This window comes from Rattus rattus, chromosome 7 (assembly GCF_011064425.1).
Source record: "Rattus rattus isolate New Zealand chromosome 7, Rrattus_CSIRO_v1, whole genome shotgun sequence".
In the NCBI taxonomy this organism is placed as follows: domain Eukaryota; kingdom Metazoa; phylum Chordata; class Mammalia; order Rodentia; family Muridae; genus Rattus; species Rattus rattus.
In genome coordinates, this window is record NC_046160.1 from 14,464,035 (window position 1) to 14,487,463 (window position 23,429).

The 23,429-nt window shown below is 42.8% G+C and overlaps 1 protein-coding gene across 1 annotated transcript in view; it reads left to right on the forward strand.

Annotated features, from left to right (window-relative positions):
* Positions 1-19,084, forward strand: part of Heatr5b (HEAT repeat containing 5B) — an 81,377-nt gene extending 62,293 nt beyond the window's left edge. The window contains exons 28-36 of the mRNA XM_032908893.1: positions 1,657-1,894; positions 2,837-3,091; positions 4,572-4,699; positions 6,491-6,635; positions 7,331-7,597; positions 10,646-10,870; positions 14,391-14,542; positions 16,035-16,248; positions 18,214-19,084. Of these exons, the coding sequence (XP_032764784.1) occupies positions 1,657-1,894; positions 2,837-3,091; positions 4,572-4,699; positions 6,491-6,635; positions 7,331-7,597; positions 10,646-10,870; positions 14,391-14,542; positions 16,035-16,248; positions 18,214-18,518 (1,929 nt within the window). The 3' untranslated portion in view covers positions 18,519-19,084. The remainder of the gene's footprint in view (positions 1-1,656; positions 1,895-2,836; positions 3,092-4,571; positions 4,700-6,490; positions 6,636-7,330; positions 7,598-10,645; positions 10,871-14,390; positions 14,543-16,034; positions 16,249-18,213) is intronic.
* The last annotated feature ends 4,345 nt before the right edge of the window (positions 19,085-23,429 follow it).

Genomic DNA, 23,429 nt, shown 5'->3' on the forward strand with positions numbered 1-23,429 from the left:
CAGGCGTGCTAGGGAGCGTCCTACCTGGACAAAGTTTGGGACTTCGTTTCTCTTCCTCAGTCTTCCTTTATGGTTAGCTGCTGTTTGCTGTTTGTTTTAAGACAATGTAACCCAAACTGGCTTCAGACCCAGATTTTCCCTCAGCTCCCAAGATCAAAGGCAACGCACCCAGCCTAAAAGCAAACTTCAGGTGTTTCCTCAGCATTTTATCAGCTCAGCATTTATTGTGTCTTTGAGTTTATAGGGGAAAGTAGGTATTTTGTCTTTTTTGCCTTAGTTCCTGGCATGATAACAAAAACAAGGTGCTAACCGAGGACTGGAATGGATCGCTGCTTACATTTACAGTGTTTACCGACACTTACTAGGATGTCAGTTTAACTAAAGAAGAGTTAAGGTGGGGGCAGGACCACGCTGGGGAAGTGAGTGGGACATGTGGGTGTGCGATGCATGCCTTTCATCACACACGCAGGAGACCAACACAGGCTGACCTAGATGAGTTTGAGGCCAACCTGGTCTACAAAGTGAGCTCCAGGCTGTCCAGAGTAACAGTGAGACCCTGTGTCAAACACAAAACAACCTTCCCCCAGAAAACCCCTTTGAGAAGCATGGATGTGGTGTTTGTAAACCAAGCTGTAATCTGCTCACAACTGTGGTCGTTACTCTCTGCCTGTGCTCTCGTTGTCTCCTCACTGTGTGAAGGGTAGATGAGCCTTGCCTGTCAGGCTGTCGGTGTACAGGCGCGTGCCTTAGCATCCTCAGCAGGCACTCAGGGGCAGTGCCACAGAAGGAGAAACGTTTCCAAGGCCTCTGTGCAGTGCAGCTCTTCTCTTGCCTGTTTTATTCCTTTTCCCTGTTTTAATTAATGTTTTCCAGCACTGTATTACCACTCGCACAGAGCCTAAATATGAGTGTAAAACAAAAAAGAAAGGCAGCAGGGAAGCACCCTGAGCGTGCTTTAGGAAAGTGGCTGTTCCATGTCTAATTAAAAAGGTCACGGACTACAGAGGACACAGATAGTACAGTGGCAAGTACATCATAGTCTGAGACAGGCTACCTGCCTAACTGCAGGATTGCTAAGTGTCACTCACTCACTACAGCTGTCCTTTCTCTGGCCACCTCCCTTCTCTCCGTCTTTTTCTTTGAATGCTGTTTGATTGTCTGGTAAGCCTGGGAAGGAGGCAGCAGACAGGAAGTCGTACTCTGTGCTGGGAGAGACTGTGTAACATGGACCAAGGATGCCAGATTAACTCAGGGAGGCCACTTAAGGGGTATGCTGGCAGAGGAATATTAGAAATCAGGCAAATTAAAAAAAATTCTTCAGAAGCAGGAGGTAAAGGCACTTTTAGTAGTTATCAAGAATTCAGAAAGTGCCTGGCAGTGGTGGGGTACACCCTTAATCCCAGGAGTAGGAGGCAGAGGCAAGCAGATCTGTTAATTCCAGGCCAGCCTGGTCTTCAGAGTGAGTTTTAGGACAGCCAGGGCTACACAGAGAAACCCTGTCTTGAAAAAAAAAACCCAAAAACTGAATTCAGAAAGTTATATATGTTCTAATGTTGATACCAATTTTCCTTGCTCATGTAGCTGCATGATTAGAACAATCTAAAATATCCCATTTTTATCCTAAGCCATATTTTCAACTCATGAATGTCTTATTAGGTATATGTGGTTGCTATGAATATTAAGAAAGAAGCAGAGTCAAAACCGAAGAGAGCAATGAAAAGTCCTGATGATGATGATGATGACTTTGGCACCATAGACGAACTACCTCCCGACAGTTTAATAACCCTGGTGCAGCCCGAGCTGCCGACTCTCAGCCGCCTGTGGCTGGCCGCGTTGAAAGACTACGCACTCCTGACTTTACCAGCCGAGTTCTCTAGTCAGCTTCCCCCAGACGGTGAGTATGGCCTGCGCTGGCTTGCCCATGGAGTTCAAACTAATAATAAAATGCACTTGGCAGAGGCTAGAACCAACAGTAGCATAATGACATCTTGAAATTTGTGGACATAAATTCAGAATTATTTCCTTTAGAGTATGTCCTTTATACTGATTTTGTGATTCAGGGTATGACAGCAAGGAGTGTGTTAGGTGAAACAAAAATGGTAGCGCTGTTGTAGTGACGGCAGTACAAGCAGAGCACTCTGAATCGCTGTGGGAAACAACGAGCGACCTCTGTCCGTGAGCAAGTATAGTATAGTACTGTGCTGCCTGGTGGTTGTGTTTTCATGTAAATTCTAGCCGAGCCATAGCTGTGCTCCTAAAGCCTTTGCTTATGTCATTTAATTACTTCTCCTATTGAAATCAATAGAGACACCATCATGAGCATGTTTTTTGTTTGGGTAAAATTCCTCCTCAAAAACTCAACCTTCCTCTCGGATATTTTAATGATTGTTATTGAGTCGTCCTTTATTCTCTTCCCATCAGGCACATGATAGCAAGGTGAGAGTAGAGCTCAGTGTTGGCAGTAGAAATGGGGGGGGAGGGGGGAGGAGGGGGAGGAGGAGGAAGAGGAGGAAGAGGCGGGAGGAAGAGGAAGAGGAGGAAAAGGAGAGCACAGAACAGGGCTGAGAGACGGTGCTGTGAAGAAGTGTGGCTAGTCCCACGGGGGAGGACAGCATAAGGATGCATGGTGTCCCTGGCTGCCAAGAGGAGAGGCTGGAAAGGTGCCTCAGGAGGGACAGGTGCCTCCAGCTGAGCTTCGGGAGCCTCAGGAGGTGGAGGAGCTCGTTGCCTGAGCACTCTTGTATGAGGCGTCGCGGATAGCCTAAGTTGTTCTTAGCTGTGTGGACATTTGTAGCAGACAGGAAGTATGTTTTTACTTGCTCTGGCTGTTTCACAGGAGGAGCGTTTTACACTCCCGAGACCATCGATACAGCGAGACTTCACTACCGGAACTCCTGGGCCCCAATTCTCCATGCTGTGGCACTTTGGTTAAACAGCACAGGATTTACATGCCAGGAGTCCACAGAAGCCACAGCTGTGTCTGGAGGACAGAAGCGCTCCCCGGCTGTCAGTTTAAACCAGGTCCCAGGAGCCATGGCTAGTGCTAAACCCCTGCCAGAAGTTAACAAAGACAGAATGCACCTGATCCTAGGTAGGCGCCCGTGATACATTTCAGGTTGGCCACTGCAGAACGCTTGAGCTCTCATTGTAATGCTGTGTAAAGCCTTCCGTAGCACAATTCAAAGAAAGAATTACAAAAGGACTTTTCAGCTCCACTTATAAAATAAATGCATTTTTGTCTAAAAATCATCCAAAACTATTCTAAAAGCTTAGCCATAGTGTTCATCCACAGAACAGTATTGAATTTCAAGGAAAAAAAAATCTAGGGTTTTTTTTTCAACACTTTCTTTGTATTGTCATTTAACAGATTATCCAATGAAGAAAAAATGTTTATGATCTAGTTTTAAATAATTTTAATTTATAAGTGTTCTTATTTAAGTATTTACATATTCTGAAGGAAGTTTGTGATCTTGTGTTTTCTGGACGTGAAAAGACAACTAGTAAGGTGTAACTAATGTAATTTCTCAGTAGATCTCACAGTTGAAAATATGAAAACCCAGAGCCTTGTACACTGAGAGCAGTTATTTGGACGAGCCTTGCGTATAGCTTGACATTTGAAAACCTTGGATGAGAGGTGGATGGCTCAGCAGTTAAGAGCACTTACCGCTCTTAGCGAGGACCTGAGTTCATTTCTAACACCCACCTCAGGTGGGCTCCCAACCGCTCCAGCCCCAGCGGCTCTGACATTACCCTCTGCACTGACTCTGCAGGCTGGCATGCTCACATGAACAAACCCACACAGACACACAGAATCCTAAAAATGTATGTTTACAAAGTTGTCGGGCAACTCTTTAATGAAAGTAGTAAAATAGTTATAAATTTATTCTTTTTTTTTAAAAAGATTTATATATTTTATTCATGTGAGTACATTGTAGCTGTCTTCAGACACACTAAAAGAGGCATGAACCACTATGTGAACTCAGGACCTCTGGAAGAACAGTCGGTGTTCTTAACTCCCGAGCCATCTCTCCAGCCCATAAATGTATTCTTTTTTTTGGTTCTTTTTTTTTTTTTTTCCGGAGCTGGGGACCGAACCCAGGGCCTTGCGCTTCCTAGGCAAGCGCTCTACCACGAGCTAAATCCCCAACCCCATAAATGTATTCTTAATATAGTATAATTTTTTGTTTTGTTTTTGTTTTTTTTTAAGATAGGGTCTCACTGTGTAGCTCTGGCTGTCCTGGAACTCATTTTGGGGACCAGGCTGGCCCCAAACTCAGAGCTACACTTGTCTCTGTCTCTTGAGTGCTGGGATTAAAGGTGTGCACCACCACCTGGCTAATGTACTGTATATTGTTTTTAATTCTAGAAATTGAAGTGATTATCTTCATGGCATATCTAATTTAAATACTTATCGAATTACAACACTACAACCCCATATTGTGTTTGTCTGCTTAGCCTAGAAAACATTTTTAATTTCTGGTATTAATAAATATGTAGTAAACTGGGGAAAATACTGTATCAAAGCAACACAAGTGTTTTGTGATGAAAACTCATGTTTTTGTGTGTTCCAGGTGTGAGTATACAGTTTCTTTGTTCCCCCCGCCCAGAGGAGCCCATTGAACACGTTACAGCATGCCTGCAGGCCTTACACACCTTACTGGGCTCTCCTTACACACGAATACACATTGCAGAAGATCAGGTACAGTGAATTTCTATAGTGGATAATTGTGGGCTTTGCTTTAATTGCACTACCTTGGAATAAATTTCTCACATTGGAACTCACATTGTAAGTTTCTAACAAGATTATGTAACTAATATGACCAAAAAGGGTTTTTTTCTCTCCTGACTCTTGGATGACGACACAGAGCTGGACTGCAGCTAAACACCATGGCTTTCCCCTCCTAGAGAGGGAGTAGTGAGCGTGAGGTCAGGCACCAGCTCTGTGATGCCAAGGCAAAGGCCGCTTCTTGCTAGAGAGGATAGGTGAGTCAGCTCTTAGAGAGGAACTGCCAACGGGAGGAGTTTCCTTGAGGAAGAACAACACAGATACAAAAGCCGGGATCCAGGAGGACATGACAAGTTCAAGGGAACTACAGTCGTTTACTACTGCTGATGTAAACCAGGTAGATGTCATCAGATTGGGGCTGGGGAGTGCTGAAAAGGGCAAATATGAGTGAAGCCTTCTTTATGACAAAGGAGTTGGTACTCTATACTGAAAGTGAATGGAAATGATTAAAAATGTTTAAATAGAAGAATGATTAATTTTGTTTGGAAGGATCATTTGGAAGGAAGCAAGGCAAAGGATATAACTCAGTTATAGGTAGGCAGATAAATGATAGATACATAGATAGATCAATAGATGACAGATAGATGGCTTACAGACAGACACATAGATAGGTGGACAGACAGATATAGAAGGATTATACACTTTTCCTTGTAGAGGTTGGTTTATGAGATCTGAGAAGGGAAGCATGGGGGACATGAGAGCTATGGGGCTCTCAATGTAATTTCCCAAAGAATAGTCATCTAGAAAACTGAATGAAGATGAAAAGAGGACCATATTGGGAAATTGAGGATCAACGACATTTATGGGTCAAAAAGGAAGGAACTAGATGGACAGTGGGGACCAGAGAGTGGGAGTAGGAGCAAAAGCCAGCAGCTCTCAAGGGCAAGGGGTGCTCTGTGGGAGACAGGGACAGTGTAGAAGGGAAGAAAGCTACAAACAGACTACAGCAAGGGCAGAGGAGGCCTGGGGGGCTTTAAGTAAGAAAGCCTAGAACATTCAGTTACTGTGAGGAGAGTGGCTTGACAGGAGAGGCACAGGTCTCTGTCAGTCCCTGGAAGTCTGCTGGGATAAGTGAAGAACACGTGAAGAAAAGTGGAACAGCCTTGGATTTATTTTGATTTCGAATTTCTTTGTACTTGTGGGGATTGTCTCTAGAGCCTCTGTGTGCTGAGCCAGCACTTTCTGACTGAACAGCACCCCAAGCTGTGTGGGGGCTTACTTAGCCTAAGAGAAGAATGGAGAAAAGTTTTGAATGAATTAAGTGTCTCTTTAACTTTTAATTTGCAGCAATCTCATTGTAATCAGGTAAAGAAAATTATTGAGACTTAAGATTACAGTTTGTAATAGTTGCTGAAGTGAAACACACCACCAATTCCTTAGCTTAGGAGGACAATTAGGAACTTCTGTGACACTGAATTCTAGCAACACCAATAGCTTAGGCATTTTATTCCAGTAGGAGACTAATAATATCTGAATATAAAACATATTTAAATATTTAAATACTATATATTGCTTGAAAATCTTATAGGATAAAGTGTGACCTCTCAATTTTATTACAGTGCAAAGAGCACTAGTTATCTAGTCCTATATATTAAATTTTAGCTACAAAATTATTATTGCATGTATAGTTTCTCAGATTTCAATAATATACATCTGTCATTTGAAATTGAAATTAACTAAGCATATTTGTATTAATTATAATAGCTGATTGGTGTTGAGCTGCTAAGTGTCCTGCACCGCCTGTTACTGACCTGGAACCCACCCTCCATCCAACTGCTGGTCACCGGAGTCGTGCAGCAGATTGTCAGGGCCGCGCAGGACTATCTACAAGAAAAGAGAAGTGCTCTAAGTAAGACTGGAAGCAACCTTGTTTGTTCCCCAAGGTCTGGAGTTGGTTCTTTTACATGTATGGCTGTTTTTCCCACTTGCATGTCTGGGACCCACGGAGACCAGAGGAGGGCACTGGTTCCCTAGGACTGGAGTTAAGCAGATGGTTGTGAGCTGCCATGTGGGTGCCAGGAATTCACTCCAGGTCCACTGGGAGAGCAAACAGTGCTCTTATATTGAGTCCTCTCTCCAGTTCTGTACTCCTAGTTTTATAACCAGGCATACTGGGTATGTCCATGATCTCAGCATTTGGGAGGTAGAAACAAAAAGATGAAACAGTACAATGTCTGTCCACCACCATACAGCACATTCAAGGTCAATTTGGGCTAGAGACCTGTCTCAAAACAAAATTAAAATTTAAAAAATTATTAATTTTGAGCTTCTTCCATTCAAAGGTATCAATTTTTTGTGGTTCATATAGCATATTTGTTATTCCTATTATGAAATATAAACCTAATAAAATGCCTAGTACTGACTTTCCAGGTGAGATGGAGTACCCATGGCTTTCAGGGAGGGTCATCTAGCCAGGGCATTGTACCAAGAGCACATGGCACCAGCTACATATTTACCTATAAATCCTTTAGAACAGTGTATAACATACTTATCACTTTATGTATATTATTGCTGGAAATATCACAAATTATATCTTTTCCTAAGATGAAGAGGATATGGAAAAAGAGTCCTGTCCTACACTAGGAGAAGGGGGTGACACCGGCGGCCTCATTCCTGGAAAGTCCCTTGTGTTTGCAACCATGGAGCTGCTGATGTTCATTTTAGTACGGCATATGCCACACCTGAGTACCAAGATGTCGGACTCTCCAAGTCACGTGGCCACAAAGACTCACCTGTCCGAAGAAAGCGCTCGCTTGGTGGCAGCCACAGTGACCATTCTCTCAGACTTGCCATCACTCTGTTCACCAGCTGGTATGGTATTGATCAGTATTTGAGAGTGTGCTATATGAAAGATGCGCTTTCTTTGGATTTTAACAGTTTCTTTTTCCTTTCTTAAGTCTCAGCTGCTAAATGAGAAGTTTTTTTAAAGAGTTAGTTTGCCTTTAACAGCCTGGGAAAGACTAAAATTTCTAAAATTACAACCTGAGGTAGCCTTGCCCGGCATGTGCAAAGTCCTCATCCTGGTTTTGATTCCCAATATCATAAAACAAACAAAAACCTGAAGGTTGAGGGAAGACATGACATCCACAGACAGCCATGGGAAGAATGACTGACTCCTGGTTTATAATCTGGTTCCCATTGATGAGTGTCACTGAAAAACTCATGTATGCTGAGGACAGTGACAGTCAACCGTGAGGAGCACTGAAAAGAACTGTGGCTAATAAAGGTGATAGCTGTCTGTAGATATGAAGGACTGTGGCGTGGAGTAGACATTCCCTCAGTTTTTTTTTTTTTTTTGGTTTTTTTTTTTTTCTTCCTTCTGCAGCAAAGCGTTTATTACATCTTGAAGAGGAGAAACCGGGGCCCAGAAAGGCGCTGCTTATAAAACCCTAGTACGGGGGTTGGGGATTTGGCTCAGTGGTAGGGCGCTTGCCTAGCAACTGCAAGGCCCTGGGTTCGGTCCCTAGCTCCGAAAAAAAAAAAAAAAAAAAAATAGATAAAACCCTAGCACGGCGCATCCACGCCTGATTGGTCCCTTACCCATGATCTCGCTGGCACACCCTGGGGTGGGCAAAGACTTGGCGCGAACACTCTTGCACATGCGCACACAGCTAGTTTCCTGAAAGGAAGTCGGGCTGGCGCAGTGGAAGCCAGCGCCATCTTGTAATGGCGAATGTTATTGCAGCTTTCCACATCTCCCCCTTTTTGTTTTACTAGAATGAGTCTGGTCTAGGCCTCTGCAGTTACGTCCATCTGCTGTGGCGCCTGTCTTAAGTCGTTCCTCTAATGTCACAGCCTTATCTGTCGTAGGATAACCCTATTGCTACCGGGCCCATGTCTTAGATTGGTCTGTGCATGAGGAAAGTTGCCCGTCTCTGGATACCGCAGTGCTGTGTGACAGTAACTGCTAAACGACCTAGGGCGAACTCTACAAAAGAGGCCAGCCAGAAAATGAGTTGGGGAAATCATGATCACCCTATCGCGTGCAATGAGGAAACCTCAGCGATGTAGAAGGGCTGATCAAAGAATCATTGAGTCTCTCTCATCCCAGTGCAATGGATCCACAAATCCATGGGGTGCAAGAGCAGAGAACTCAGATGTCGACTAATTTTTGAGGATAGATAACCAAATTTCAGGGGAGGCCCCTTGTTCAATGGCCACAAGTGCTTGAGTGATAACGACCTTGTCATGTTTCTGTTGAGATCTGAGTTTGCAGACCAACTATAGCATGAACACTAATCCACAGCATAGGGCTGCACCAAACAGAGCCACTCCCGATAAGTAATGGGCATCTCATCTGGTTCTCCTCAGCTGCTACCACCAAGGGCCGTAGTCAAGCCGCTCCTATAATAAAATTTAGAATTCCCAATTGTTAGCAACTACTCCAGAAAGTTCACCCACTGTGCTTGCCTAACAATAGATTGGGGGGGGGTAACTCTAGACACTGCAGACACAATGGCTGCAGCAGTAATGGCTGCTACAATAGCAGCGAAAGTAACAAGGTCTTTCCCAAGACAGTTTAGGATCGGTCATTCTTCTCTGGAACAACCAGCAGGCAATGGAACCATGTCTGAGATCTGCACAACCAGGACAGAGTTCCCCAGTCCACAGCAGCTTCATGCAGATGGCATTCCTGTGAAACTACAGACTGCAAAATGACTAAGGCAGCAAGAGTCACCAGGGGAATGAGGGGGGCAGGGGTAACAGCTGGAGTCCAGTCTTCTCCAGCAAGCAGCAGTGCACAGAGGGTTGGAGTGCAGGCCACGGTGGGACGGGACACAATGATTGCAGCAACGTCAAAATCTCTGTGATGACAAAAGATGTGGGGGAATCCTCCGTCTTCCTCCAAGGACACAGGAATGACTCCAGGGACCCGAACCAGGAGAGCTGAATCTTCATGCTCCCAGGATCAGCAAGTCTCAGCAACCACCTTTGGCAACTGGCATACTCTTGTAGCATCCTTTCGACCTGCAGTTCTGGACCCTCTCCGTGAACGGAGGCTCTCCTCGGCGCCGGCGATGGTGAGGCGTTTGTCCCAGGTTTAGGCACCAAATATCCCGCGCTATGGTCTCGCCAGCAAGAACACGCGCGGACACCAGGATCCTTCTGCAGCAAAGCGTTTATTACATCTTGAAGAGGAGAGCGTTCCCTCGGTTTTAAAGTAAAAATAGTACCAGAAAGTATGTGGGTCCATTTCAGCCCAAGCAGACCTTCCTGGCTCTTACGTGACAAGCATGAGCAGTGACTTCTCCATCGTGGTCACGTGGAAGGAGCCTCACTGAGGGCAGGCCAGGCTCTAGGATGCTTCATCTGCATTTGCTTGCTCAATAGGTCATCTTCCCTGCTTGAGTTGACTCTCGCATACTGAGGGTAATTACATGTCTGAGAATTGTGTTCCAGGCTACTCAAAATATGTCACTAGTCCTCTGCTGTTTTCTGACCTCCATTCTCTCCCCATTGTGAAGGGCAATGTTAAATAGCTTACATTGGAAGTAAGAAAACTGAGATTCAGTTGAAGCAAAAAAGAAAACGCCACTTCTGTTTTAAAATCAATGTGGCACTTTATGTTATTTTTAAACATTGATTTATGATGGTAATACAGTAAATTTTGAATAACAAATATAATAGCAAGGAAAGAAATAATATTAAATCACCGTCAGCCAGGCATAGTGGTGCTGAGACAGGATGGCCTGAGCGCAGGGGTGTGAAGCCAGCCTGTGCAGTCATGAGGCCTTGTGTGAGGGAAAGGAGAACACAACCAACTGTTTCATAACAGTGTCTGTGGGGTGTGTGTCTGTGTGATGGAAACAGCTATCATGGAGGAACTGAAGTTGCAAAAACTTATTTGATTTATTTCAGGATGTATGACAATCCTGCCTACAATTCTGTTCTTAATTGCAAGAATATTGAAAGACACAGCAATAAAATCTGTGGACAACCAGGTTTCTCCCCCAGTCAGCGCAGCTCTTCAGGGGATAAAAAGTATTGTGACACTTTCTATGGCCAAAACAGAGGAAACTCAGAAACAGTGGACAGCTCTAATCCGGAGCACTCTTGCCTGCATCCTGGAATATTCTCAACCAGGTAACCTGTCTGAATTTTCAAAGTTTTAATGTCTTAAGTGTCTTCCTTCATAATTATTACGTGAATAACCTTGTCAGGAGACTGCTGCTGTACAACACTGGATCAGTCCTAGGGGTGTCTCACTGCATCTCAGATTTGTGATGCGTCTTCCGGGGTATGGGCTCTAAACAGCCCTGTCCTCAGTGCTTGTAGCATCTGCCTGGCTGAAGGGAGACAGTGTGGACCCAGAACTGACATGTATTGCTCTATGTATGCTTACTTACAGGTTGTTGGGTTTTTAGGTTTTTTGTCCTCTCTCCCTTTGGAATCTGCTCTCCCCCTCTCCTCCTCATCCTTCTTTTGTTATTTTATTTTTTGAAGCATGGCCTTGTTATGAAGCATAGGCGAACTTCAAACTCATGATTGTCCCATCTCAGCCTCTTGATTCCTGAGATTACAGAAATACTCCACAGTGTCTGGCTATGTGTTTCAATAAAAATGACAAAATAGGAGCAGGACAGGATGACGCATGCCTCTACCATGTAAGAGGTAGGGCAGGTGGTTCTCTCTCTGTGAGCTCAAGGCCACCCATGTCTACATAGTGAGTTCCAGGCCAACCAGGGCCAACGTAATGAGGCCCTATGTTCAAATAAAGAGTAATGAAAGAGGAGACTGAATATTTATGACTATTCTAACTCATCCCCAGACTGAACTACAAGCTTGATATTGAAATATTTTATCCTATGTCTGTATATAGAAATAAGGACTTTCTTATTAATAAAGGAAGTTAGTTAATAAATGTATATATATACATGTATTATATTGAGATAAGTAATTATGAACAATATATGGCATTTGTTTATATTTTAATTTACTTAAGTAAACTTATGTAAGTAAAGTTTCATCTTTTTATTTCTTCAATCAATTTGCCAGTTACTTGTTACCTGTCAATGGGTACTTTTTATAATTTCTAATTTTCCACAATTACAAACATAGTTGTGATAAACACCCTTAAAGATTCCTCATGTTTTTATGGTACATATATAGAACTGAAAATACATATTTAACACTAGTTTCATCAGACAATGCCAAATTGCTGTCCCCTGTGGCTTTATGAATTTATGATTCCATCAGCAACATCTGCTAATCTCACCGCCATACATCAGTTTGTATTGTCCTTGTCTTGGTGAATATAAGTGTTTTTGATTTAGGGGAAGTGCTTATTCATAGTTTTTAATCTTCTTTTCTTCTGTGTTTAACTTCTTAAATTGTACTTTTTAAAAAAGAAATGATTGGGGGCTGGAGAGATGGCTCAGAGGTTAAGAGTACCGACTGCTCTTCCAGAAGTCCTGAGTTCAAATCCCAGCAACCACATGGTGGCTCACAACCATCTGTAATGCAATCTGATGCCCTCTTCTGGTGTGTCTAGAGACAGCTACAGTGTACTTATATATAATAAATAAATAAATCTTTAAAAAAAAAAAAGAAATGATTGTAGCTGTGAAACAGAGTAGGAAGGGGAGGTTTGCACACTCCTTTCTGATACCTCTCCACAGCCAGGCATCAAGGCTCCTGTCTGTAGTCCCAGCCCTTAGAAGGTAAGGGCACGCTCACTGTGCTGTGCGTTTCCAGCCTGGAGTGCTTCTTATTTAAAGGATTGAGGTCCTATACTTAAAAATTGTGTGTAATTTATGCTCATACATGGAAATCCTCATGGGATTTAAAAGTTGTTGCAATACGCTTTTCATTTTTAGAAGGTTTGATTTTGAAAGAATTTCAAATTTTAATAAGATGTCTGAGAGTAGATTTGTCCTAGATATGGCCTCCACGTTATAGGACCCTCTGTAAAGTTCATATATCATCATTGTTACTCATCTTAATTAACTTTACTGAACCATTTGAAAACGTGTTGACGTCTTTGTGATGTTTTACTCCTAAGTACTTCATAGGTATCCTAAGAACAGAGTAATTCCTTAAATACCCACAGAGGAATTACTAAACTTAGAAATTTAGCATCGATGTAGTGTTATTTCTGTTCACATGCAAACTTCAGAAGTTGTCCCAAGAATGCCTTTTTCTCTCATTATTGTCACGTTTAATCTGGGGATTTCCCTAGCCTTTATCTTTTTTTTTTTTTTTCTTTTTTTTTCAGAGCTGGGGACCGAACCCAGGGCTTTGCAGTTGCTAGGCAAGCGCTCTACCACTGAGCTAAATCCCCAACCCTAGCCTTTATCTTTTATGATGTTCCTAGTTTGGTTTTATTCTGTTTCGGTGTTTTTCAAGACAGGGCTACTCTGTGTAGCCCTGGCTGTCCTGGAACCTCACACAGACTAGGTTGGCCTCGAATTCAGGGATGCTCCTGTCTCTGCCCCTCCCCGCCAACTGCTGGGACCACAGGTGTGCAGCCATGCACATTGCTGCTTTTGAAGACTACAGGACACCTATTCTGGAGAATGTTCCTTAATTTATAGTTGTTTAATTTCCCCTTGTTAGTATACATTCGTTTATACCTTTTGAACAGGAATATCACATAAGTAAGTAATATATATCTTTCTTAGTCATGTAAGACAACATATAATGTTGCTTTGCCCAACGTCAAGAATCTCTTGGTCAGGCATGGCGTGGTGGCCGCACCTTTAGTCTCAGCACTCAGGAGGCAGAGGCCAGTGCATCTCTTAGTTTGAGGCCAGCCTGGTCTACATAGTTCTAGGACAGTTAGCCAAGGACAGTCAGGCAAATAAACAAACAACTATTGGGGATTGGGGATTTAGCTCAGTGGTAGAGCGCTTGCCTAGCAAGCACAAGGCCCTGGGTTCGGTCCCCAGCTCTGAAAAGAAAAAAGAAAAAAAAAAAACCAACAAACAAACAAATATTAAAAATAAAAGAAACTCTTGGTTTCTGCTTTTTAAATTTTTTTTAAACTTCATATGCATTTGTGTTTTGCCTGCATGTGTGCTTGATACAAGGGTATTGGATCCCCTGGAACTGGAGCCGTGAGCTGCCGTGTGGGTGCTGGGAATTGATCCCAGATCCTCTGGAAGAGCATCCAGTGCCTCGACTGCTGAGACGTCTCGTTAGCCCCTTGGTGTTTGCTTTTTAGACAGAGTTGTGCTTTGTAGTCTACACTGGCCTGATGTCACTCTGTAGCCAGGCTGCCTTCAAATTTGTGTCAATAATCCTGCCTCCACCTCCCATGTCCTGGCCTTCGAGTTATGCAGCACCATGGCAGATTGTAGTGTTCAGTACTTGATCAAGATGGCGCCTGCCACAATGCCCACTACAATGCTGCATTTCTTCTTTCTATAATAATGAAGTGGTCTGCAAAGAGACTCTTTGAGTCTGCCTTAGCTGCCTGCTTTCTGTCAAGCTCTCACAACCAATTAAAAAGGGTGCCTGAAACATTTCTTCCTGCCATAGTTCCACAGCGAGGATTTTGTAATCTGTGTTTTTTCAGGTTGAGACATACTCTGGTGAACGTTAAGAGTGTTGTCCACGTCCGTAATCCCCAGATCTCCCACATTGGTCACCTTTTGTTTCATAGATGACTGTATGCCCGCACCGGATGAAGTGAGCACACTTACAGCCATTGCACTCTTCCTGTGGTCTGCCAGCAGTGAGATAATAGGAGTGCAGTCCCTACAGAACGGCTGCATGAACAGATTTAAAAGTGCCCTGAACTCGTGTGACCCATGGGTGAGTTACCCTTCCACAGCCTGCTTTGTCAGGGGCCTCCAGATGAGCTCACTGAGACGTGTGATGCAAGAACCCTGGGTCTGCAGTGGGCTTTATCTCTTCCCTCTTGTTTATTTGTTACCCTGTAGGTATGTGTTGTGTTGTGTATGTGCAGCTACTTTGGGTGCCTCCACATGTGTTCTTACCTGCCTAACTGTATGGTCAGCCTGTAGGACGACTTTTAAGTGGAAAACTGTTAAAGAGCACTGTGTTTAAGCACTCAGAGTGACAGTATGGATACTTGCCTATGCCAAAATTGTCTTAATGAATGAAATATTTTATTAACCTAGCCATAATTATGAGAGACTTTACATGGGCTTTGTTTTATAGTATTTATTTCAGTGATACAAGGGCTATGTTAAAGGGTAACATTGTTGCATCTTTTCTGGTTTTTTTTTTTTTTTTTTTTTCCTGAGACAGGGTTTGTCTGTGAAGCCTGGCTGTCCGGAAACCAGATCTATGGACCAGGCTGGCTTTAAACTCACACATCCACCTCCCTCTGCCTCCCAAGTGCTGGGATTAAAGGCCTGCAGCAGTATCATTATTGCATCCTTTAATGAACTTAATTTTATTGGTTTATTGTCAAAGTCCAAGTTAAGGCTTCTCAAACATGCTGCACACCAGGAAAAGAAAATCAGTATAAAACATTCCTGCCTCCACCCTGGGCTTCCTTAAAGTCTTCAGATTCATAGCTCAGAGACCTCTGTTCTTAAACTGTCCTCCACACTTTTCTGTTTGCAGAGGAATTTGGTGGTTTACTTTCTCACAAAGTACCGAATCAAGTGTACGCCATCCTCTGCCCAAACATTAATGAGCAGCCGCTCGACTCCTTCCCTTCCTAACAAAATTGTTACTACTCTGAGGAGTATGGTGACACATGCCTTTAATCCTAGCACTCAGGAGCAGAGGCTACCCAGTCTCTACAAATTTGAAGTTAGCCTGGTCTAAATAGTGAGTTCCACACTCACTAGAGATATATAATGAGAACTTGCCTCAAGAAACAAGAAAAGAAAAAGTTAATATGAAGTCTTTCTAATCTAGGTATAGCCAATGGGGATCTCCTTTCTAGACCTAGAAATTGATATAAACAGTTGTTTCCAAAGAATCAAATGGGTTAATGCATCTAAATAGTGTATTTTTGTAGCTTTCTTTCAGGCCAGCCATTTGTTAGCCTCCCTTACTATATTGGATTAACATTAGAGAGGCAGTTATACATTGAAGGAAGGATAGGAAGGAGATCTGACTTCCTAGTGTCTGACTAACCCAGCGCAGTAGAAATCCTGCTTAGATAATCCTGATGGTTCTGGTGACTTATATACAAGGAATTTCTTTAATCCCCAGGGTTCTTTAGTTAGCCTTGAGTTCCATCATTCTCCTTTTCAGCAGCTGTCGAGGTGCAGTGTGACTAAGGTCTGTCAGATGCATTCATTAAGAAAACCTCTCTCTTACCTAGGTTCAAGCCAAATGCTACCAGCTTCTCCTCTCCGTCTTCCAGCATTCCAACCGTGCACTCTCGACTCCCTACATCCACTCCTTAGCTCCACTAGTGGTCGGGAAGCTGAAAGCTGTGGAGAGAGACAGACCAGCCAGTAGCACGGAACTTCTGGCTGTCCAAGAAGGAATTAAAGTTCTTGAAACATTGGTTGCTCTTGGGGAAGAACAGAACAGTAAGTATTTTCTGGTTAAAAGCCGCTAGTCCGAAATGAAGACCTGTATTATTTATGAATCTTAATGTTAAAGCCAGGCTTCGCAGCAGTGAGTTTCTGAGAAGCAGTTATGGTCTGCTTACATGATGTATTTGCTCAATGTATTAGCTTCCTTTATATTTATTTTTCATGAGTAAAAACACTCAATGAATTACTGAGGGCGTTTTAACATGTGGTTTTGTTTTTAATTTTCTAACAATGTTTCTAGTTTAAGAATTGAAACTACTAATTTAATAGAATTTTTAAAATAAAATGCGAATTACATAAGCCTTCTGTAATAACTGCAGTAGAAGCACCAACTGTCATAAGATACTTCAGGGTTGGATACTTAACTTTTTGCTTCCTGAGAACTGCAAAGTGCCTTGATTTAACCAGAAACGTATGGCGACGCACACAAAAATTTGATTTTTAATTGTGGGAAGGCTAAAATTTCAACAAATACCTTATGATTAAACATTAAGCTGCTCCTTCCAGACCCTCTCCCTGAGCTGGGAAAGAGCTCCCCCTCACATGCAAGCCTGGGCTCCGTGCAGGCATGGGGCGGGCAGGGCCTCATCTCTGCCTCCGTGTTGAGCTTAAATCTCAATGTGGGCATCTGTTAAGGAACTGAAAGGCAAGTCAGTTCAAAAATGCTTTAAATACTGAAGGGCAGTAAGACCAGTGCTACCGTTACAAAGTTTATAGTTAGTAAAATAAATGTAAAAATACAATTAGCCCTACTGTGTACCCTACTGTGTAACCTACACATGAATTAATGTATTGCTTCCTGTAACACCTTCTTCTGAACAGTCCTCTCTTCCTCACTGCCTCGGTTTCTCTTTACTTCATTTTGTCCCTGCTGGAGACAGGCCTATGGCTTCATCACGTGAGTGACTGCTGAGCTGTATCTCCACTCACACTATAGCTTTTCAAAATTCTCAACCATCTTCACAATTTTCTGGGAAACTTTTTCATGAAAAGAGATCACATTTGCAAAGAGGTTAGAAAAGTTAAATGATAATTCAAAACCTAATTACCCTCAAAGTCATGTGACTAAATTAAAAAACCTAAAAGATGTTACTATCAAATTAACATCATTCATTAAGTCATTGTGTATTTTCTCATTACTATCCTCCTGGTCTATCTGATCCTATTTATTAAGTAATTTTACCATTTTTACCCCTGTGAATTGAAATCAAACCAGGCACATGTGTTTTATCACCAAGCTGTACCTCCACCCCTACCTTTATTTTTGCATAGCATTTAGTCTTAACTTTTTAGTTAAAAAAAATTAAGTTACTTTTTACATATATTTACTAACTGTATGTTTGTTCTGTCTCTTGAAAGTCTTGCTGAAGTGTAAAATGTTTATAATCCAAGTGAAAATGTGTTCAATGTTGGCACATCTTGCTAATACTACAAATTGGTCTGCTTTGAAGATGGGGGTGACAATGCTTGTGTCGTACTGATGTTTTAGACCTTTATTTTTTGAGACATTTAGTTCAGAGACGTGGCACAGCTTGTTTGCTCTTAAACACACAGAAGACTGTTATATTACACATAATATATTGTTATTATTAAACATGACACGCTGCAGGGCTAGAGGGATGGCCCCGCGGTTGGACTGGCTGCTCTTTTGGAGGATCTGGGTTTAATTCCCAGCACACACATGACAGCCCACAACTGTCTGTGACTGCTGTCCCAGGGGCTCAGACACTCTCACACAGGCAAAGCACCAGTGCACATAAAATAAAAATTAAAATTAAAACACCAGTCAAGGGGTTGGGGATTTAGCTCAGTGGTAGAGTGCTTGCCTAGCAAGCGCAAGGCCCTGGGTTCGGTCCCCAGCTCCGGAAAAAAAGAAAAGGAAAAAAAAAAAAAAAAAAAAAACACCAGTCAAGCTGCGTTCTCTGCAGTCAGGCCAGTCTTTTCTGCCCTCTGTTACAGGAGTCCAGTTACTCGCTCTTCTGGTGCCCACTTTGATCTCCTACCTGCTGGACGAAAACTCATTTGCCTCAGCAAGTTCCATCTCCAAAGATCTTCATGAGTTTGCACTCCAGAACTTAATGCATATTGGACCTCTGTACCCACACGCTTTCAAGACGGTAATGGGGGCTGCTCCTGAGCTGAAAGCTCGACTAGAAACCGCTGTCCGAGCCAGCCAGGCGAGCAAAGCCAAAGCAGCCGCGAGGCAGCCTGCCCCTGCCACGCACTCCGCACCAACCATTAAGCTGAAGACAAGCTTTTTCTAGTGCGTCCTTCCCTTCACCTGCATTTACATTCCATGGAGTTAGTGACAACCCCACGCCATTCCAGGCCTCGGACTGTTTTATCTATATATCGGAATTATAATGCTTTGCGGTTGGTTAAGTGAAATATACCTCTTACTGATTTTTAAAAATCGTGTGGTAAATATATTTTCATTTTTATCCTAATGATATTTCTCCTTTGTTGATTTATTTTTGTTGTTCCTGTTGGGGTTTTGTTTCTGGTTTTTGGTACAGGTAACTGGACCCAGAGCCTTGCTCATTGTAAGCATGCACTGGACTGTCATATGCCCCTAGACCCTAATTAACTTATTGGTTTTAACTCTAAGCCATGGTGTTTTAAATTTGTTAGAATAGAATTGTATCATGTAGTTGGGCAGCCATTGGATAGTATCAGGAAAAGAAAATGGGTCAATTTTTAGCGTTTGTCATGATAAGTTAATGGAAAAGCAAACAGATTGTAAAGTTGGAAGTGACTCAAATAACAGAAAAGTCTGTTTTATGGCAAATATCCTATGAATAAAATCACATTTTCTAACCATTCCATCTAATTTTCTGGTCTTTCTGGTGGGCTTTCGACTTTCACATTAAATGCCTAAGTTATGCTTTGTGTATATCTGTCTTGTTAGCCGAAGTGAAATTGTCATGTAAAGATCCACTAACGTGTTTCGAATGTGCCACGCTCTTCTACTTCTTTTTAATGGCTGAAACTTGTCCTGCTTTATGCTTTGTGTAATTACAGAGCCTCAGGTTCCTACCGTGGTGGTTAGTTTCATTCATCAAATATTTATTGGAGCCTGCTGTGGATAAGGCAGCAAGCTAAATGCTTGAGGGCACGTGGAGAGAGTTACAGGTTAGGGGTGCCGGTCTCTCATGCAGTGGGAATGAATTTACCATGCAAAACAGGTAACTGGTTATGCGAATGCTCCCCACACCAGTCAGCACATTTTGATCAGCAGTTTTAGCAGACTACGTAGTTTAGACTCCATCAACAAAGTGACTTTTCTGAACATTTCAGTGTTAATGCCGTTTGAAACGTGCGACCTGCCATTTACGCTCCGGTGCCTGCATCGATTAACCCGTCTCAGAAAGGTGCTCGTCTCGTTGGTTTCTCCGATTGACTTTTTTCAACGCTGTTGATTTTCCTTTCAGTTTGGACTTCCAACATTTTTCTCCTTGCTTTTTGTTTTTGTCTTTATTTTTGGTAAAATCCTCCTAAAAGCGCCCCCAGTGTGGTGTAATCTCGTCGACTGAACGTGTCTATTCCCTTCAGGCTGAGGATAACTTCTTCAGCACGTGCAAGGCCATGGGCTCAGCCCATGGAAATAAAGTGTACAGTCCAGTGGCTCCCGTATCTCCACAGCAGTCCTCACCACAGTCCCACGTTTTCACTACTTCAGAGCCGTCATCTCGGTCCCCTCCTTCCCCTCAGTCACAGGCTGCCACCTCGAATCTGCTCTGTCTACATTTCACACCGTGGACCCTCATCAATTATGTGGAGTCTTGGGCTCTTTTGTGACTGGTTTCTCGAGGGTTCATCCACACCGTAGATTGGGTCATCCTGCCGTTCTTTTTAATGACTGAATACTACTCTGTCGTATGTACACCTTTTCTTTATCCACTTAACACCTGAAGGACACTCAGGCTGCTTCCACCTTCTCCCTCTCAAGACTGTCGTACAAGTCACGGTGCTCTGAACAGTTAAGCACAGCTTTTCCATGAACGTATTTTCTGAGACAGGGTCTCATTCTGTTCTCTAGGCTGGCCCCTAATTGGGATCCTTCTACCTTACCCTCTTGAGTGCTGGGACTATAGATTTGCAAACATGCATTTTGACATCTCGTCAGCGTCTAGCCAGCAGTGGAATTACCGGCTTAAGTGATAACTCTTTAACTTTTTAAAAACCTGCCAAACTCTTCTAATATTTTGGTGCACATGCGTGTGTGCATGTGACCCTTGTGTAGATCCTTGTTTTTACCCTGTCTTTTGCTGTTCTTGGCACCCCCTCCCCCCGGCCTTTCAGAATAGGACACATCATGCATTTCCCCCCATCCTTCCTCCCCCGTTCTCTGTTAGTATACACTTATCCATTCTATATTCTATATTCTATCCATTCTATAACATTCTTCTAAGCTACTGCCAACCAGTTCTTCTCTGTCATTGTAGCTATACAAGAAAATCTCCCCCGTTCTCTGTTAGTATACACTTATCCATTCTGTAACATTCTTCTTTTTTTTTTGGTTCTTTTTTTTTTTTTCGGAGCTGGGGACCGAACCCAGGGCCTTGCGCTCGCTAGGCAAGCGCTCTACCACTGAGCTAAATCCCCAACCCCTGTAACATTCTTCTAAGCTACTGCCAACCAGTTCTTCTCTGTCATTGTAGCTGTACAAGAAAATCTTAGCTGTACAACAGAATTAGGGATGGGAACGAGACAGCGGTGGTGCACGCCTTTAATCCCAGCACTCGGGGGCAGGGTTCCAGGCCAGCCTGGTCTACAGGGTGAGTTCCAGGATCGACAGAGCTACTTGGGAAAAAAAGGGGGTTGGGGATGGGAAGATGGCTCAGTCAGTAAAGAGGCTCCCACACAAGTATGAAGACAAAGGCAGCATAGTGTGTAGTATTTAGTCTGATAAGCAGTTTTTCACATGTACAGAAATGATAGTGTATACTTATATGAAATATGATGTAGCACAGTTTAATTATGACAGATCATCACTGACAAGAGCTGCTGGGCTTCAGAGATGGCTCAGTTGATAAAATGCTAGTCGGCAGTATTGTGAACCGGAATTCAGATCCCACTTAAAAAGTCAGGCATGGCAATGTGCACCCTAGGGAGCTGAGGCAGGAAGACACACACAAATGCACCCATACACGCTCAAGCGCACACACACATGAACACTTATACCACATGCACAGCTTGTTACCCCTCATGTTTTCTTCATTCTTAATTAGAATTCTTAGGTCTGAAAGACCAAATCCTTTGAGTTCAGTCTCCGCCTTAGAGAACCTGACCTAAGGTTGAACTCAAGTTAATGGCACCTAGCACCAGTTTTCCAGGTTATTCCCCAACAAATCTGCACCTCCAGGTTACAAGCCCGCCCCCTCACTTCCTAACAACCACCAATCAGGAGGAAAGCACGTTAAGTTATGGTTGGGTTCCCAGCATCAGCCAATTACGTTAAAGGCCATAATGGCCCCCCAATCAGATGCGTACCAGGCTAGACACCCCCTTCTCGCCTCTATAAATGCTTGCCTGAAAGTGGGCTCGGGACTCCCCCCCATTCTCTTGCATCAGAGAAGATGATATGGCCCAACAGGAGATTTAATGAAGAGACCCCAATGCAGTTACATTGGAATTGGTCCCTTGGTGGTCTTTTGGGGTTCACGAACATTTCCGGGCACAACAGGTCGATGCAGAAATGGTTAGAGATTAGCTATAAATTAATTTCTTGTTTGAGGCTTTAAATTATTTTTAAAACCTGACTTAATCATCACATACCATATTTCCCTCATATCTAAAATATTCTGAAGCTGTTATTTATGAACTTAGCAGTTTTAAAAAGAATTTTATATCTTAACCATAATTTAGGGAAATTATCCTAAGCTGGTGATGGAGTGCAATGGTTGTATGTGCACAAGTGAGGAATACCTCACATAACACCCAACTTGTGTTCATGCTTTTCCTTATTATATATATTTTATATGTATATATTATATATAATATATATATGCATATATACTTAATGTAAAGTAACTTTTATGTGCCCGATGTAATTGTTGTCTCAGAGGTTTACTGCCTGTCTGCTAAGCCTATCTTATCTAGACGTAGAATATTTTCAGCTTCTAAGACTTACTGCCAAATAAATTCATCCTTTCTAGCTCTTGTTGAATTCTGGCTGGCTGGTCAACTCAGCTATCCTGCTCAAAACTCCTCTCTCTCCATGCTGACTGATTCAAACTGGTTTCTTTCAGCTTTGACTGAATTGCTCTGCTTGGCCTCCTACTACCTTTGGCAATACACTCTAACCTTCTGGTTCCCTCTCATTCTCTGGCTTGTTCTGTCTTCACCTGTGTTTAGTTTATATTTCCACTGCAACCTGTACAACTGTTCCAGTAAAACTGTCTCTCTCCTCTTCTCTCCGCACCACTCTTTCCTAAGTCCCCTCTTTTTTCTCTGTTCTCTTGTGCTTCATTCTACAAACTAACTTTATAGCTTCATAGTTTGGGATTAAAGGTGTGTGCTAAGGGTGTTCTGTATTCCAGACAAAGGGATTAAAGGTGTGTGCTGAGGGCCAAGCCACACCACAACTAGAAACAGGTAAGCAGCATGGCCCGAGGTTCACAGTGTGATCGAATATCCTGCAACAGCATACTACATATACATACATCATATGTGCATATCCATAGCTGTCATGGGGATGTACACGTTTTCTCCACCACTAATCTCCCTAGCTTTACATCTGTCATTTTTTTCTCTATTCTTTTTTTTTTTTTTTAACTTAAAAGAAGGGGCTTAGTAGACAGCTCAGTGGTTAAAAGCACTGACCACTCTTGAATTTGCTATGTAGGCCAAGTTGCCCTCAAACTTCAACAGTCTTCCTGCCTTAGCGTTTCTATGTGTGGATGATAAGTGGGCTCCATCAAAGCAAACTCTCCTTTACTCTTACTTCTCTTCAAGAAATCCATGGTTCTTACACATTCGATTAATGATTTGATTGTTAAATCTCTTCCTTCCTTCTCCTTCATTTCTAATTACATGGGGAAATGCTTCTCTTACCTCACTTGCAACACCAAAAACAAGGGGGCTTTATGGGCTTTACGTCTAATGAGTGTAAAGTAATGTCAGAATAAAAAGGAAAGGTAAGTTTTTGTCTTATTGTAAAATAATTATAATGA